Source organism: Gopherus flavomarginatus, chromosome 1 (genome assembly GCF_025201925.1).
Source record: "Gopherus flavomarginatus isolate rGopFla2 chromosome 1, rGopFla2.mat.asm, whole genome shotgun sequence".
Lineage (NCBI taxonomy): Eukaryota > Metazoa > Chordata > Testudines > Testudinidae > Gopherus > Gopherus flavomarginatus.
This window is the reverse complement of record NC_066617.1, coordinates 16,057,743-16,074,387: the sequence shown is the minus strand read 5'-3', so window position 1 is coordinate 16,074,387 and position 16,645 is coordinate 16,057,743. Positions and strand designations below refer to the sequence as shown.

The window sequence follows — 16,645 nt, the reverse complement described above, 5'->3', positions numbered from 1 at the left end:
AAAACAGTATCATTTAGGGTTGTGTGGAGATGGTTGGATCGGTTATATGGATTTAAAAATGTTAGCCTTCTGCCTTAATAACAATTGGAATGAGTGAGAGATACTTCTCAATTTCTCAAAAATTCTCTTTTCTGCTTAAGTTAATGTGATTGTTCTTTCTCCGTAGACGTACCAAATACTTGCATGCATTAGATTTGGATGGCATGAAGCCAAAGACCAATGAGAAGTTTGGGTATGCAATTGAATTTCATTTAGAGAGTGGTTCTGTTCTAAAAAGTGACTATAAAAATACTAGCTTCTTCCTTACTCAACAGATCTATTGAAAGACAATCTGCTTTACTGACAAAAATAAGTTTACTGTTTATTCCCATTTGTACTGCAGAACCAACTTGAAGAGGGAGAGAGCTAGACTAGGTTCTTCTTTATATATCAACTCAATTGTTTACTTAGGGCATATATTCACTGCAGAGTTAAATTGAGTTAGCCTAGTTCAACCGAGAGTAGCCATGCTGCAAAATAACACTCAAACTACCCAGAGTACAGTGTAGTGGTTGCGTTAGCAGCTGATGAGTTGTATTAACTTGAGCTGTTGCCTATCCACTCCACTGGGCCCACCAACTCAAGTAAAAGCACCATCATGCTCGAATGAAGGGTTTTTCCATGAGGATGGGACTCAGGTTAGTAGTGACGCTCAAATTATAACTCAGGTTAATACTTCAGTGAAGACAAACCCTGTGTTCCAACCAGTTGCCCTTGTATAAATCAACTGAAAGCGGTAGTGGTGTGCACAGGTGTTATTGATAGCAAAACCTGAAGATAAAGTGTCACTAAAGACATAATCTGGCTTGTAGAATCTTTGTTACTGGTGATGATGGATCAGCAAGAAAAAAACATGCTTGACTCTCAGATCCCAGGCTGAGTTCTCAAAGATAACTGCTGGACAAGGAGGAGCTATACTTTTTCTTGTAAATTAAGCACGTTAAGATACAGTTAACATGGAACTCTACAATTTCATCTTTAAGCACTTCAGATTAGTACTGAGTTTCTAAGTGTTATTGGATCTATAAACCTAGTGAATAACAGTATAAACAACTTAATAGCGAGCTCTGACCCACAAGTTCATTTATAGAGGAGGCCAATACATTTAAAATCTTTGTCAACTGATTGATTTTTTCCTTTCAGAATGCTTATTTTAGAAGACGGAAACTATCCCTAATTCATGCCTTTACTGGCAAGGAAATACTGTTCATTGTTGCTGAGGTGTAAATAGCACCTTTTAAATGCAGTAAAAAACCTTTTTCATTGAAAAACTATGAAACCAGTAAAACTTATGTCACTTGTGTGTAGTAATGTCGAGGGGATGTTGACAAGACTGCCTACAATGGCATGTGGCCCATCGGCAACTGCCAGTAGCAACAATCCCCAGTGACTGGAGATGGGACACTACATGAGGGAAGAATTTGAGTTACTACAAAGAATTCTTTTCCAAGTATCTGCCCGGTGGGTCTTGCTCACATGCTCAGGGTATAACTGATGGCCATATTTGGAGTTGGGAAGGATTTTCACCCTAGATTAGATTGGCAGAGACCCTGGGGTTTTTTTTGTTGTTGTTGTTTTCCTCTGCAGTGTGGGGCATGGGTCTCTTGCAGGTTTAAATTAGGGCTGTGTAGCAATTAAAAAAATAAATAATAGGATACTATTTATTTAAGTATTTTTGGAGGTTTTCTACATTTGCAAATATATTAATTTCAATTACAACAGAGAACACAGTGTACAGTGCTCACTTTATATTTCTTTTATTACAAATATTTGTGCTATAAAAAGAAATAGTATTTTTCAATTCACCTCATACAAGTACTGTAATACAATCTTTTCATCATGAAAATTGAACTTAAAAATGTAGAATTATGTACAAAAAAAACCTACATTCAAAAAAAAACAATGTAAAACTTTAGAGCCTAGAAGTCCACTCAGTCCTACTTCTTCTTCAGCCAATCACTAAGACATACAAGTTTGTTTACATTTACGGAAGATAATCCTGCTGGCTTCTTATTTACAATGTCACCTGAAAGTGAGAACAGGTGTTCACATGGCATTGTTGTAGCCAGTGTCTCAAGATATTTGTGTCAGATGCGTTAATGATTCATATACCTCTTCATGCTTCAACCACCATTCCAGGGGACATGCGTCCATTCTGATGACAGGTTCTGCTTGATAAGAATCCCAAATAGTGTGGACCAATGTATGTTCATTTTCATTATCTGAGTCAGATGCCACCAGCAAAAGGTTGGTTTTCTTTTTTTTTGGTTCGGATTCTCTAGTTTTTACAATGGAACATTGCTCATTTAAGACTTCTGAAAGCATGCTCCCTACCTCGTCCCTCTCAGATTTTGGAAGGCACTTCAGACTCTTAAATCTTGGGTCAAGTGCTGTAGCTATCTTTTGAAATCTCACACTGGTACCTTCTTTGCATTTTATGAAATCTGTAGTGAAAACATTCTTAAAATGATCAGCATGTGCTGGGTCATCATCCGAGACTGCTATAACATGAAATATGTGAAAGCAGCAAAGAATCCTGTGGCACCTTATAGACTAACAGACGTTTTGGAGCATGAGCTTTCGTGGGTGAATACCCACTTCCTCAGATGCATGCCTCTGAGGAAGTGGGTATTCAGCCACGAAAGCTCATGCTCCAAAACGTCTGTTAGTCTATAAGGTGCCACAGGATTCTTTGCTGCTTTTACAGATCCAGACTAACACGACTACCCCCTGATACATGAAATATGTGGTAGAGCAGGGTACATACAATTCTCCCCCAAGGAGTTGAGTCACAAATTTAATTAGCCCTTTTTTTTTTTTTAACAAGTTTCATTAGCATGGAAGCATGTCCTCTGGAATGGTGACAAAGCATGAAGGGGCATATGAATGATTAGCATATTGGCATGTAAAATGCCTTGCAATGCCGGCTACAAAAGTGCCATGCCGAATGCCTGTTCTCACTTTCTGGTGCCGTTGTAAATAAGAAGATGGCAGCATTATCTCCTGTAAATGTAAACAAACTTGTTTGTCTTAACAATTGGCTGAAAAAGAAGTAGGACTGAGTGGACTTGTAGGCTCTGAAGTTTTCATTGTTTTGTTTTTGAGTGCAGTTATGTAACAAAAAAATGCTACGTTTGTAAGTTGTACTTTCATGACAAAGAGATTGCACTACATTTCTTGTATAAGGTGAATTGAAAAATACAATTTCTTTTGTTTATCTTTTACAGTGCAAATATTTGTAATATATAACATACTTTGATTTCAATTCCAACACAGAATACAATATATATGAAAATATAAAAAAATGCAAAATATTTAATAAATGTCAATTGGTATTTTATTTAACAGTGCGATTAATACTATGATTAATCGTAGTTTTTTAATACTGGTTTTTTTTTTTTTGAGTTAATCACGTGAGTTAACTAATTAATCAACAGCCCTAATTATTATTATTTTTTATTATTTTGTTTTACCATTGAAACTTACCTGGATCAGTTGAACACTGAAGCCGTTTGGGCATGCCTGGAAATTGACATTTTTAACAACTAGAAGATATTGAGTACCATGCTCTTGTGGTCAGTTCCCTTCTTTTTCTTCCTTTTAGTAGTCAAAAGTTGATGATAAACATAGTAATGCAGCCTGTTCCCAGGAAGGTGGAGTTGACATTACATTCCAAGTTACTGGCTTCTCTGTTTTTGAATTACAGCATCAGGTTCGGTCATTGGTAACAACTGGTCAATCAGATGCCGCTAACACCAGCAGCATTCAAGCTACTATAAAACCAGTCAGAGAGGACAACTAGACAGGAAAATACTGTCATCTTTTATTTGAAAGTGCACATTGGGCCCATTTCGCAGTAGTCTTGGAGCCCCTTAGGTATGTCTACACTGTAATTAAAAATCCATGACTGGTCCATGCTAACTGACTCAGGCTTGTGGGGCTTGTACTAAGGCACTGTTTAATTGCTGTGTGGATGTTCAGGCTCGGACAGGAGCCCACGCTCTAGTACCCTGCAAGATAAGAAGGTCCCAGAGCTCAGACTGCAGGTGAGCCCAAAAGTCTACACCACAATTAAACAGCCCCTTGGTCAGAGCACCACGAGCCCGAGTCAGCTGGCACAGGCCCATCAGTATCTAATTACAGTGTAGACATACTCTTAAGCAACATCTACACCACCACTTACTTCAGCATAATTTACAGCACTCGGGTGTGAATAAACCACCCCTCTGAGGGCTGTAAGTTATACCGACATAAGCACCGGTGTGAATAGCGTTATATCAGCAGGAGAATATCTCCTGCTGACATAGCTAATGCCTCTCATGGAGTTGGAGTTATTATGCTGATGGGAGAGCTCTCTCCTGAGTGTGTCTTCACCAGATGTGCTATGACAGCTTCACCAGTGTAGCACTTCTAGTGTAGACTAGCCCTAGGTGTGAGCGTACACTTTTGTGTAATGGGCCCTGGATCAAATGAACGGGCCCCAAGGAGAATACCCTTGGCAAAGGAGACCAGCCCTTGTCCTCACCCCCCCCCACCCCAGTACAGAACTGATTCTGCACCTTCATCTCCATGAGAACCTGTCAAATAGCAGGGGACATGTTAAAGACAGGAAGTGGTGTGGCTGGGGCAGTACTGTGTCCCAGCTACTGTAAAACCCATAGGGGTCTTGGCCGGCTAAGTAAAAGTTAGGGCAGACCTAACCTGTGACAGGGACCACATTTAATTCCTAGCAGTCTGGGATCAACAGTGGCAGAAACTGCCCTTTTTTCCCTGGGCCAAACGCAGCACTAGCTCAGGGATTAATTTGTTCCATTATGGGCAGGTCTACATTTAAAACTTGCATCGGCACAGCTGCAGTGCTTCAGTGAAGAGGCTTCTACACGGACAGGAGAGTTTCTCCTGTCAGCGTAGTTAATCCATCTCTGCAAGAGGGGGTAGCCATGTTGTTGGAAGAAGCTTTCTGTTGACACAGTGCTGTCTACACTGAGGATTAGGTCAGTATAACTACATCACTCAGGCTGTGGTTTTTTCACACTCCTGAGCAACGTAGTGATGTCGATGTCATTTTATAGTATAGCTCTGGCCTATGTTTTGAGCTAATACAGAGCTCTTCTTCAGGTCTGTGAAAGATACTCAGTGTATCAGCTAAATACAGGGTGCAACAGCTAAGGAGTTAGCATGTTTTGCAAGAGATCATTCAAAGTAAAGTAGGCAGTTAACACCTCTACAGTCGTAGGATAAAGGAGGGTTAAGACATGTCTTCACTAGCAACATTAAAGCACTGCCGTTTAATCGAGGCTCTCCCAGTGCTATAAAAAAACCACCTCCATAAGCGGACTAGTGCTCCCAGCACTGGTGCATTGACTACACTAGCGGTTTACAGCGCTGAAACTTGCTGCGCTCAGGGGTGTTTTTTCACACCCCGAGCGAGAAAGTTGCAGCGTGTCATAAACAGATAAGAAAAGTTAATAAACAGATAAGAAAAGTTAATAGCACAGAAGTACTTTATATCTCTTTGACTGTAAAGGGTTAACAAGTTCAGTAAGCCTGGCTGTCACCTGACGAGAGGACCAATCAGAGGACAAGATACTTTCAGATCTTGAGGGAGGGAAGTTTTTGTGCTGTGCTGTTAGTTTTGGTTTTTGTTCACTCTGGGGGCTCAGAGGGATCAGACGTGCAACCTGGTTTCTCTCCAGTCTCTCCAATACAGGCTCTTATAAGTTCAGACTAGTGAGTACTAGGTAGATAAAGCGAGTTAGGCTTATGGTTGTTTTCTTTATTTGCAAATGTGTATTTGGCTGAAAGGAGTTCAAATTGGTATTTTGCTGAAAAGATTCTAATTTGTACTTGTATATTAGACTGGGAGGGTATTTCCAGTGTCTATAGTTGAAAGACCCTGTACCTATTCCATTTTAAATTTACCAAGCTAATTTTTACTGTTTTTCTCTCTTTAATTAAAAGTTTCTTGTGTAAGAACCTGATTGTTTTTTTCATTCTGGTGAGACCCCAGGGGACTGGGTCTGGATTCACCAGGGAATTGGTGGGGAGAAAGGAGGGAAGAGGGAGAGAGAGGCTGATTTCTCTCTGTGCCAGGATTACTTTCTCTCTCAGGAAGAGTCTGGGAGGGGGAAAGAGAAGGAGGGAGGAAGGTGAATTGTCCTCTCTGTTTTGTGATTCAAGGAGTTTGAATCACAGTGATCTTCCAGGGTAACCCAGGGAGGGGAAGCCTGGGAGAGGCAATGGTGAGGGAAAGGGTTTGCTTTCCTTGTGTTAAGATCCAGAGGGTCTGGGTCTTGCTGGGTCCCCGGGCAAGGTTTTGAGTGGACCAGAGTGTACCAGGCACTGGAATTCCTGGTTGGTGGCAGTGCTACAGGTTCTAAGCTGGTAATTAAGCTTAGAGGAATTCATGCTGGTACCCCATCTTTTGGACGCTAAGGTTCAGAGTGGGGAATTGTACCATGACACAGCGCTGTAAAGTGTCAGTGTAGACAAGCCCTTAGTGCATTACAGGTTGTTGTAATAAATCACAAATCCAGTGTCTTAATTAAATCCATGATTTTTGGTGTCTAGCTGAGTGACGAATTTAAGTTCCCAAGCTCGTTCTTCCAATGTATTGTGTGTAGGTTTCCTTGGAGGACAAGGACTGAGAGGTTAAATATGCAGTCATCATTTGGGAAAAAATGTTCTCCCTCAGGTGATATGCTATTTTTATCATTTTGCTGTGTTTTATCATTTTCAAGAATCTGATGATTTGTCTGGTTTCATCTACATAGTTGGTATTTGGTGCACTGGATGAGGTATATATCATGTTGTGATAGGCATGTGTAGGACCCATGGATCTGGAAAGGTGCATTGTGGAGGGTATTGATCATCGTAGCAGCAGAGATATGTCTGCAGGTTTTGCATCTGTTATGGCCGGAGGTGGTGCTGCTTTGAGATGCTGTGTCCTGGTCTGGGGGGAGCTTGCTTTTGATGATGATCTTTGCTAGTTTGGGGGCTTATTGGAAGGCCAGAGTAGAGGAATTGGAAAAGATTTCTTTCAGGGTGTGGTCCCTATCAAGTGTGGGTTGTAGCTGTTTAATGATTTCCCCCCCCCCCCCATAGGTTCAAGTGTGTGGTGGTAGGTGACAACTAGAGGTGTGCAGTTGCAGAGAGGTGGAGGTTTTTTGGGTCCTGTATTGAAGCAGGTTCTTTCCAGGTATTTGGGTGGCCCATTCAATGAGGCAGTCAACTTCTCTGGTGGAGTGTCCTTGTTTGGTGAAGATGGTTTTAAGTGTGTGAAGGTGTGTATCCTGGACTTTCTTCCCAGAGTCTGCGGTGTCTGAGTCTCTGGCAGTAGAAAGAGATTTCTTGGTGTTTTGGGTGATTCCTGGATCTGTGATCGTGTTTGTGATCAATGGGTTTCTTGTATGTAGTTGTCTATAAGCTTCCATTGTTGAAGCTGATCCTGGTGTGCGGGAAGCTGGTGGTAGTGTTCTAAAGAGAGTTTGATGGATGGGTGATAGTTGTTGAAGTTGTGATGGAAACCTTTGAGGAAGTTTCGGTTGTCTGTCAAAAAGTAGAAAATACCATTAGAGTATCTCAGGTATATCATTGGTTTTATGGTGCATTTGTCCAGAAATTTTTCCTCAAGGTGGCCAATGAAAAGTTTGGCCTATTCGGGAGCCATCCTAGTGCCCGTGGTGTGGGCAAAGTGTTTGTTGAATGTAAAATTGTTACAAGTGGAGGTGAAATGGATGAGTGTTTGTGTCTTCTAAATATTAAGAAAAACAGAGCCAGCATCAAATTGATAATTTCCATTCTTTTGGTTTTAAAAAAGCCCAAGAGGATTACTATTGTTACTACTTGTTTGAATAGTGTGGTACATGATTTACCACTTGATGTCTTTTAATGCCAAAGTCATAAACTGGCTTAAACTCCGCCTGTTCTGCATTGTATGATGCTTCTATTACTTAAATTTCCAAGGAATCAAAGGTAAAAGAGACAGACATGCAGCTGTATGTAATAGGCCAGCTTTTAATTTTGGTGGTGGTTCTTTGCCATAAGCTGGAATTGCCAGAGATTGTTGTTTTCTCCAGGATGCAAGTTTAATAAATTAACAAATATCGTTGATACTAATTTATTCAAATGTTGTTTTAGACTAGATGAGAGCAGCCAAATAAACTAAAGAATAGAATACAAAATCCTTTACAGAATACTTGCATTTGGGGAGGAGATTTTGTTCAAGCCTAGAATGTATTTGTCTGATTTATGACATGGCTTACATCCATGTTCTGTGGCTCTAGCCAAATACTGAAATGTGCTTAGAATGCATATGGATCAAAAATTGCACAGGGCTTGATATCTTTTTTCCTTAACTGATGACAAGGAAGTGCTCCTGTAGACCAGTCATGGTTTTGAGATCTGAAATTTTATAAATCAATATTGCTAGAAACAAATAGTACATTATGAAAATCTGATATTTTCATCTTTATAGGTATATATAATATTTATTTCTAGACCTAGCTATTTACTAGATATTTCACCTTAATATCATGCCATTGTGATTAATCTTGCTTTTTTCCACTTGAATTCAGTATGCTTTTAACAGCTGCTGTCTGAATCTAAAAAACAATGTTGCCTTTCAAACTGTATAAAAGATTAATCAGAGACTGGAGTTGACTAGAAACTGACTTGAAACAGAAGTGAAAAGGAGTAATTTCCGTTGAGTACCTGGGATGAAATCCTGGCCCTATTGAAGTTGACAGAAGTTTTGTTATTGACTTCAGTGGACTACAGTAGGGCCACAACTTTGCCCCTAATGTCCCAAATACATCTGATAACTTTCATCTCAGTTGCCATTTCTGAGGTCTCTTAAACTTGAGACAGTATTTGCTGAGGGCATGTCTACACTTCAAAGTTAAGTCATCTTAATGTAACTCGGTATCCAGCCACCACAGTTACTAAGTTGGTTGTGTGTGTCCATATCAAGTTCATTGTCTCGGTGGAGTGCATCCTCGCTGATAGCACTTGCATCGATGCACAGAGCAGTGCACTGTGGTAGCTATTCCACAGCGCAACTAGCTGTAGTGGGTTTTAGGAGGGGCTTGTAATGCCTAATGGGACCAAAACGTTGTTGCATGGTGAAATGGGAACATGGCTTTGGGCTCCCATGATGCAGTTTCCTCCCTCCCTACCCTGATATCAGTGGCAAACAACCCTCGTGCCTTTTTTCGAAAGCCTGTGTTAGCTGTGCGTGCACCATAGACTGAGAAACCTGGACCCCGCTCAGCTGTGCCTTCTTGTTGTGAGCATTACAACCATCTTGTGCCTTATCCTGCAGTATTTTCAGAGCCGAGACAGGAGTCATCACATGGAACATTGCGATGTCATGCAAGCAGGCCTGCTGCAAGCCATAAAACAAAACAATTTCTGGTTGCTGCTGGCAGTCGCGCAGCAACTGAAAGTGGTGGAGCACTATTTCTGTTCCCAGGAAGCAAGCACTGACTGGTGGTTTTGCATTATTTTGAATGCGAAGGCCACTTTCCAGAAACTTTCTGCAGAGCTTTCCACGTCCTTGAAGTGCAGCAACATTAAAATGAGAACTGCTTTGACAGTGGAGAAGTGAGTGGCAATCGCTCTGTGGAAGCTTGCAATGCCAGAGTTCTACTGGTGAATGGGGAGTCTATTTGGAGTTGTTAAATCCACTGTGGGAAGCTGTTGTGATCCAAATGTGCAAGGCCAATAATCAACTTCTGATAAGAAGAGTAGTGACTGTGCAATGTGCAGGACATAGTGGATGGTTTTGCCATGATGGGTTCCCTAACTGCAGTGGGACGGTAGATGGCATGCATATCCCTATGTTGGCACCAGACCACCTTGCCAAGGAGTACATAAACAGTCAGGGATACTTTTCAATAGTGTTGCAAGCGCTAGTGGATCACAGGGAGCGTTTCACTGACGACGAAGTAGAATGGTCAGGAAAGGTGCATGGTGGGCACATCTTTAGGAAAACAGGTCTGTTCAGAAAGCTGCAATCAGGGACTTTCTTTCTGGACTGCAAAACAACCATGGATGACAGAAATGCCAATAGTGATCCTGGGAGACCCAGCCTACCCTTTGCTCCCATGGCTCATGAAGCCGTGCACCAGCCACCTGAACAGCATTAAGGAGTGGTTAAACAATAGGCTGAGCAAGTACATAAGGTTGGTAGAATGTGCCTTTGAACATTTAAAGAGTCACGGGCGCAGTTTGCTTTCTAGGTTAGACCTCAGTGAAAGCAATATCCCCATTGTTATCGCTGTCTGTTGTGTGCTCCATAAGATTTGTGAGGCAAAGGGAGAGAAGTTTCCATGAGGTGGGACGTTGAGGCAGATTGGCTGCTCAACATTAGCTGCCAACCTGATACCAGGGCAATAAGAAGAGCCCAGCAAGGAGTTCTGCATCTCTGGGAGGCTTTGAAAACCTGTTTCAGTAATAAGCAGGGCACATTACTGTGGCTCATCTCCATTGTGCCTTCCCATGCCATAGCATCCTTTGCATCAGTTTTCCTGTACACTCCTTAAACCCTCTAATTGCAATAAATAAAGAGCATTTCATTCTTGAAACGTTTACTTTTATCACACACACATAAAGAAACTGAAAGACGAGGAAAATAATTTAACCTTGGGCAAATGGAGTGATAAAATTGGGCGGGGAGAAACCAAGTCAGCTTGTCTGTGAAAGCACAGCAGTCTTGACCGCCATAGGTCTTTGAATGGCTGCCTTTTGTTCTTGGTACCCTCCCCTGGCATTGAGTGGAAGGGATACTTCCTTCTCACCCTCCCAACCCTCCCCGCCTCCTGGAACATTTTTGGGAGGGCAGTTGAGAACAGGGAAGTGCTTGCAGGCAGTTCTGCATGGACTGCAGAGAGAGTCTAGCCTCAAGGTGCTTTTCTTGAAGCTCAACTAGATTCCTCAACATATCTGATTGGTCCTTCATAATCCACAGCATCTCATCCTACATGGCATGCTCATGCTCTTGGAATGCTCTCCTGTTCTCCATGTCCAGTTTTTCAGATAGTGAAATCCTTCAGGCTCTAAGCTCCATGTCAGCTGTCCTGGAGGTGTTCATTATGGGAGGTGAACATGTCATCACGTGTCCTCTTTTTCCATCTTCTAGTCTGCGAAAGCCTCTCTGTTGGTGTGGAGGATGTGCTAAAGGCCAAGCTTTCCACTGTAAGGCATGCAAAGCACAAGGCAACCATTGTCAGCCCATACCGCGGGTCTAGTGCAAGGTTGCTATTTAAAAAATACTCCCCCTTTTATACTTCGTGCAAGCCAGAACATAATCAGAATCCCTAGCTAGTTAATGAACCAGTTTGCTGTTCCAACTGTGGGGAGTATGTCCCTGCGGCATGGGTGATGGGCCTTTTGCTGCAGCTTGTAGCAAACCTGCCTCGGGAGCACAGGTGGGCAGATGGACAATACCCTCTCCTCCTAACAACATGGACTTCAGTTTGAGACCAGGGACCAGCATTAAGCCTCCAATTGCTGTCTTGGTCTGAGGCATCTCCGATGAGGTTTGAAGCCACAAGAGAACACAGAAAGCTCTCCCTCCCTTTTGCTTAATACTGCTGGTAGTAATTGTCCTGGACTTGCAGAATCTGAGGTCAACGCCGATCCCTGCCAACCAGACCACTGGAATTTTAGGGAAAGCCTGGTTGAGGGACCCGGAAGTCACCATGGATTGTAGATCACATGCTCTATTGTTTGCAGTACGAGCACTTGTACTGAAAACTTCCCCCGTTTCTCCTAGGTGACCCTGTGCGATATCAGTCTCCTGTGAGTAACAGAAGTGGCAAGAGAGCAGATGCTACAAGTGTCTGGGTATAGACTTGGTCCTTATGCTACTATGCTGTGTACCACAGTGAGGCCAGCAGAGTGAATACTGGAGTGGCATGGAAAAATGTCTTACCGTGGTGGAAGAAATAAGGCAGCCCTCTCCAGAAACCTGCAAAGGATTGCAGAGAACCTCCATGAAACGTTCCTAGAGATCTCCATGGAGGATTCCTGGGCGATTCTTGTGCACATAAACAGTCTTTTCTAGGGGGCATCCTCTACGTAGCTGGAGCAGTCACTAGAAAGCAGATAAACACTGCACCTCCCTTTTTCTTCAGATTAAACATAAAATATAAAAGCATCACAAAGTCCTGTGGCACCTTATAGACTAACAGACATATTGAAGCATAATCTTTCATGGGTGAACATCCACGAAAGCTCATGCTCCAATACATGTGTTAGTCTATAAGGTGCCACAGGACTCTTCGTCGCTTTTTACAGATCCAGACTAACACGGCTACTCCTGATAATATAAAAGCATGTAATGCCTAAAGTTAGATTGGAATTGCACACCCACCGAACGTGCCTTCCCTGGCATCACGCTTGGTTGCCATGTTGTCCTGAAACCGACTGGGCTCCAGGGTTAAGAATAGCTCCTGCTCTCGGGAAGAATCTCCTGCTCGCCTATCTCCCATTCTCCTCCTCTGCCTCTTCCTCATTCAGAATGTTCTTGTTTCTTGAGGTGACCCAGAACTCACACTCCTGGTAGGTATCCGCGCTGCATTTGGGGATAGTGGTGAGGTTGCCGCCGAGAATCGCATGCATTTCATTGTAAAAGTGGTATGTCTGTGCAGAACCAGAATGACTATTTGCTCCCCTTGTCTTCTGTTACGCCTGCCGAAGTTCTTGGATTTTCATGCGGCACTGCTGCATGTTCCTGCTGTAACCCTTGTCCCCCATGCCCATTTCTTCTGCTGAATCGGAGCTGTGCCTGCACAGACTCTTCTCTGCACAGACGAATAACTTCCTCCACCTCCTGTGTACTCCAGGCAGGTGCACATTTTGGGCATTGAATCCTCATGATCAGCTGGGCTGGTGAGCTCTCCATGCTGATGAAACAGGAAAAGAGAACTCAAAAGTTCCCCAGGTTAAAAGGGTGCGGAGGGGGGTGGCTGTTTCCCATTTACCTGGCTGCCGTGTGGAAATGATCTCCACCGCCGTCACAGCAGAGCATTGTGGGACACCTCCTGGAGGCCAATTCAGTCGATTTATACAACCCATAGCTTGGGCCTGCTGCCTGGGAGGACTTGGGCTTCAACTTCAGCCCTGGGCTTCAGCAAGTCTAATGCTGGCTCTGGTGACTCCGTTAAAATGGAGTGTCAACCCACAGTTTGAGAACCGGTGGTGCAGAGTAACCTGATCTATTTTTTGTGGGTCATTTATGACAGTGGCCTGCAAGCCACTGATATACCACCAATTTCCAGAGGAACATTACTTATTGTTTAACTACTGTGCAACAGTATTTTAAGAAAGCAAGTTTCATGTATGTTTTTACATGCCCACTCAGAAGAATAGAGAGGATGTGTAGAAAAAATGAAGTAGAAAATATAAATATGCACAGCATTTGTGCACATGCCTCTATTTTAAATGCGATTAATAGGTGAAATTTTTGATCCATCACACTGGTAGGATGGTGTTTCTAGCAGTGGCTCATAGAACTTTAACCTGAGTCCCTTGTAATTAAATAGATGAGACAAGAAAGCAGTAACCTTTTTTGCTCACCACATCACCCTAAAGTTCCCATGATAAGAAGAATGCTGTACTATTAGGACTTGTAAAATGTATTTGAAAAAAGGTTTTGATTAAAAACAGTATTTTAAATTTTTCCTGGATTAAAAACTGTCAGGTATAGTATCGCAAAAGAAACCAAAATGTACATCATGAACTAATTCTTTTAGACTTTATTTCAAGGATGTCAGCTCATGTTACTGGGCTAACTTGGAAATAAACATCTTCTTCTCAAAACTGGCATTTCTGAGCTCCTTGGTGTTGACCATCCCCTTCTGATACGAGCAGAATGGAAGCCTATTGTCATAGACTGCAAAGCAGTCTTTATCCTGCTTTAATACTAGTCAAATATTTTACTTAAAATATTGCACATTAAAACTCTTGCATTACAGAATATTTATGGGGAAAAAAGCTTCAGTTCTTTCAGTCTCCATAATCGGATTATTCTTAATTACATTAAAGTTAAAATGGCTGTGGTTGTAGTGCATTTAAGTTTATCAAATTTGGTATTAAGTTGAATTTTGATAGTAGTGTTAGCCAGATTGATGTCTTATTGCTACCGTCTCATTTAGTGTGTGTGTATAATTCTGTGCCAGAGGGAAGACTGATGATGTTCAGTGGTAAACTTTGTGAATAGTTCAGTATACGTCAAATATATCTTTAATAAGCGGACAATGTCTGATTTTGTATTTTTTTTAAAATGTGCTCTTTGTAGGCGTATTCTGCACTCTAAAGGAGAGTTGAGTGAAGATCGACACAAGCAATATGAAGAATTTGCAATGTCCTATCAGAAGCTGTTGGCAAATTCTCAGTCTCTGGCTGATCTGTTGGATGAAAATATGCCGGATCTTCCCCAAGACAAACCAACACCAGAGGGTAGGACATCTTTTAGTGTGATAAGTTATATGATACTGAAAGCTTTCCTTTATGGGGGAAAAACAAAACCCTCTCATTGATCTGTGTTTTCAGTGCAAGTTTCCTTTTAAATGTTAATAGCTTAGCCTCTCATTTAAATATATGGAATAGGGCAGAGTGTTCCAAGGTACACCAGTAAAGCTTCATTTTAAGTTTATTAACCTCCAGTGAATTATTGAGCCTAAATAGGCCATCATACCGCTAAAATAAATGGTGGAAACTGGTGGGCGCCCTATGCACCTAAGGACATGGGAAGTTAAAGAAAAAGATTGGACTAAAAGTGTTAGTTAATTTTGGCAATCTCTTGTACCTCTGTTAGGATGATTTTATTAAGGTGGTAAGGTAATGGGTGGCATGTAAAGAAAATCATATTTGTACATTTAATCCTCCCCATCATTTTCAGTAAGTATATTTCATTTATTTTTATAAGAATTACTTGATCAGATAACTAGGCATTCGCAGGCTTTATTTTGCATTAGAGAGACCATTTGAATCCAAAGATTATATGAGCTGCATTTAAAATGAGATTTTAAATGGATTACTAGAGAAATATGCAAGCAAATACTATGAAATTTCAGTTAAATTGTCTTATTTTCTTATTAGTTGTTTCCTTGTTTCTCAAATCGCACAGAAGGCACTTTGTTTTGATTACTTCTTAATGTAGTTTGAATCTGCTTTAGAAGTTATCTATTAATTACATCTCAGAGCTTAGCAATTCAGTATAGTTTTAAAATATACTAATTGCCCTTTAAAGTATTTCAAAATATAGCTAGGAAAATGTTGCACGACCTGTTAGATAAGCCACTAGATGGCTACCTGTGACCTTTGAATATGACGGCAAAATTTAATGTGCCACACTAGTCTTGATGGCTGTCAAATTTTAGTATTTACATATTCAGATTCTTGAAATCATGGACCTCAGTTTTGTCCAAAAATGCACAACCTTAAAAAAAAAAACCAATTGCTAAATCTGTTTTGAAGAAGAAATGTGATTATCCCAACAGTTTCCTTACCATGATTGCCAGACCCAGATTAAGCAGTTTGTAGTTGCACAGGGCCCCCAATCTCAGGGGGCCCTGGCCACCCGGCTGGTTTTTAACCCTCTTGACTGGTTTTTCTTCCCTTTTGCTGGTTACAATGTGCTGGGGCTTTTTTCCATGTCTATGTTACAAGTTGGGGGAAAAAACCCAGTACAATGCAACTGGCAACCATTGCTGCAAGCATGCACTGCTGCGTCACAGCTGCTTCCACTACAGCATTCAGGTCATGTGCCTACTGGTGCCACACCCTGGTCCCGCTCTACATGCCAGGCCCTCAGTGAACCAATGTGGTGGCTTCTGCTCCTTTCACTGCCAGAAAGCAGGGCAGACCTGAGGTTCAACAGCAGGGAGGAGTAAGAAGCAGGGACTGGAGTGGGTGAGGCAGGGATTCCTGGGAGCTTGGGAGGGAGTGGTAGGGGGCTTCCTTGGGCTAAGGCTCCTGAGAGGAGGTAGGTGAAGGAGCTTATAGGCTATCAGGCTTGGGGGTGGGGGTGCCTGAGAGAGGAACAGGAGGATCAGGCTTGTGTGTGTGTGTGTGTGTGCGCGCCTGTGCACTGAATGGGGTACAGGAGGGTCAGGATACTGCGGGGAGGGGCAGTGGCTAGTTTTTCTGCTTCTTGAAGGTGGCAACCCTATGGGCCTCAACCAGATTGGCCCAGCTGCGCCCCCCCCCCCCCCCGCCATGAGTCAAAGCTCAGTGAGTGGCTTTGTACCCTGGCGCAGTGTTGTAGTGTTGCTCCTGTTTGGTGTCCTATGCAATTGGGCCTGTTGAAGCTCTCTTGGATTATCACTGCAATCAGGCAGAAGTGTAGGGGGACTTCTTAGAGAGGTATGGTTTCTCAGATCCCTTTTTGGAGTTCTGCTCACCTCTGGTTCATTCTGCTTCTTTGCTGGTGTTGATGATATGAGCCATCAGAGCCAGTGTGTCCTCCTCAGGTCCTGGTAGCTCACCATTGACACCCCAGACCATCCTTCTTCCTAGGGGAAAAGATCTACCCTTCCTGCTCATTCAGCTACTGAAGCCCAATCCCACAATCAGTGTCTGAGTCAGTCCCTTATCAGTA

General features: G+C 42.3%; 1 protein-coding gene across 4 annotated transcripts in view; it reads left to right on the top strand.

Annotated features, from left to right (window-relative positions):
- UPF2 (UPF2 regulator of nonsense mediated mRNA decay) overlaps positions 1 to 16,645 on the top strand; it is a 147,213-nt gene that overhangs the window by 10,583 nt on the left and 119,985 nt on the right. For all 4 annotated transcript variants that reach the window (XM_050936786.1, XM_050936788.1, XM_050936787.1 and 1 more), the window contains exon 4: positions 14,342 to 14,502. In XM_050936786.1, coding sequence (XP_050792743.1) covers positions 14,342 to 14,502 — 161 coding nt within the window. The remainder of the gene's footprint in view (positions 1 to 14,341; positions 14,503 to 16,645) is intronic.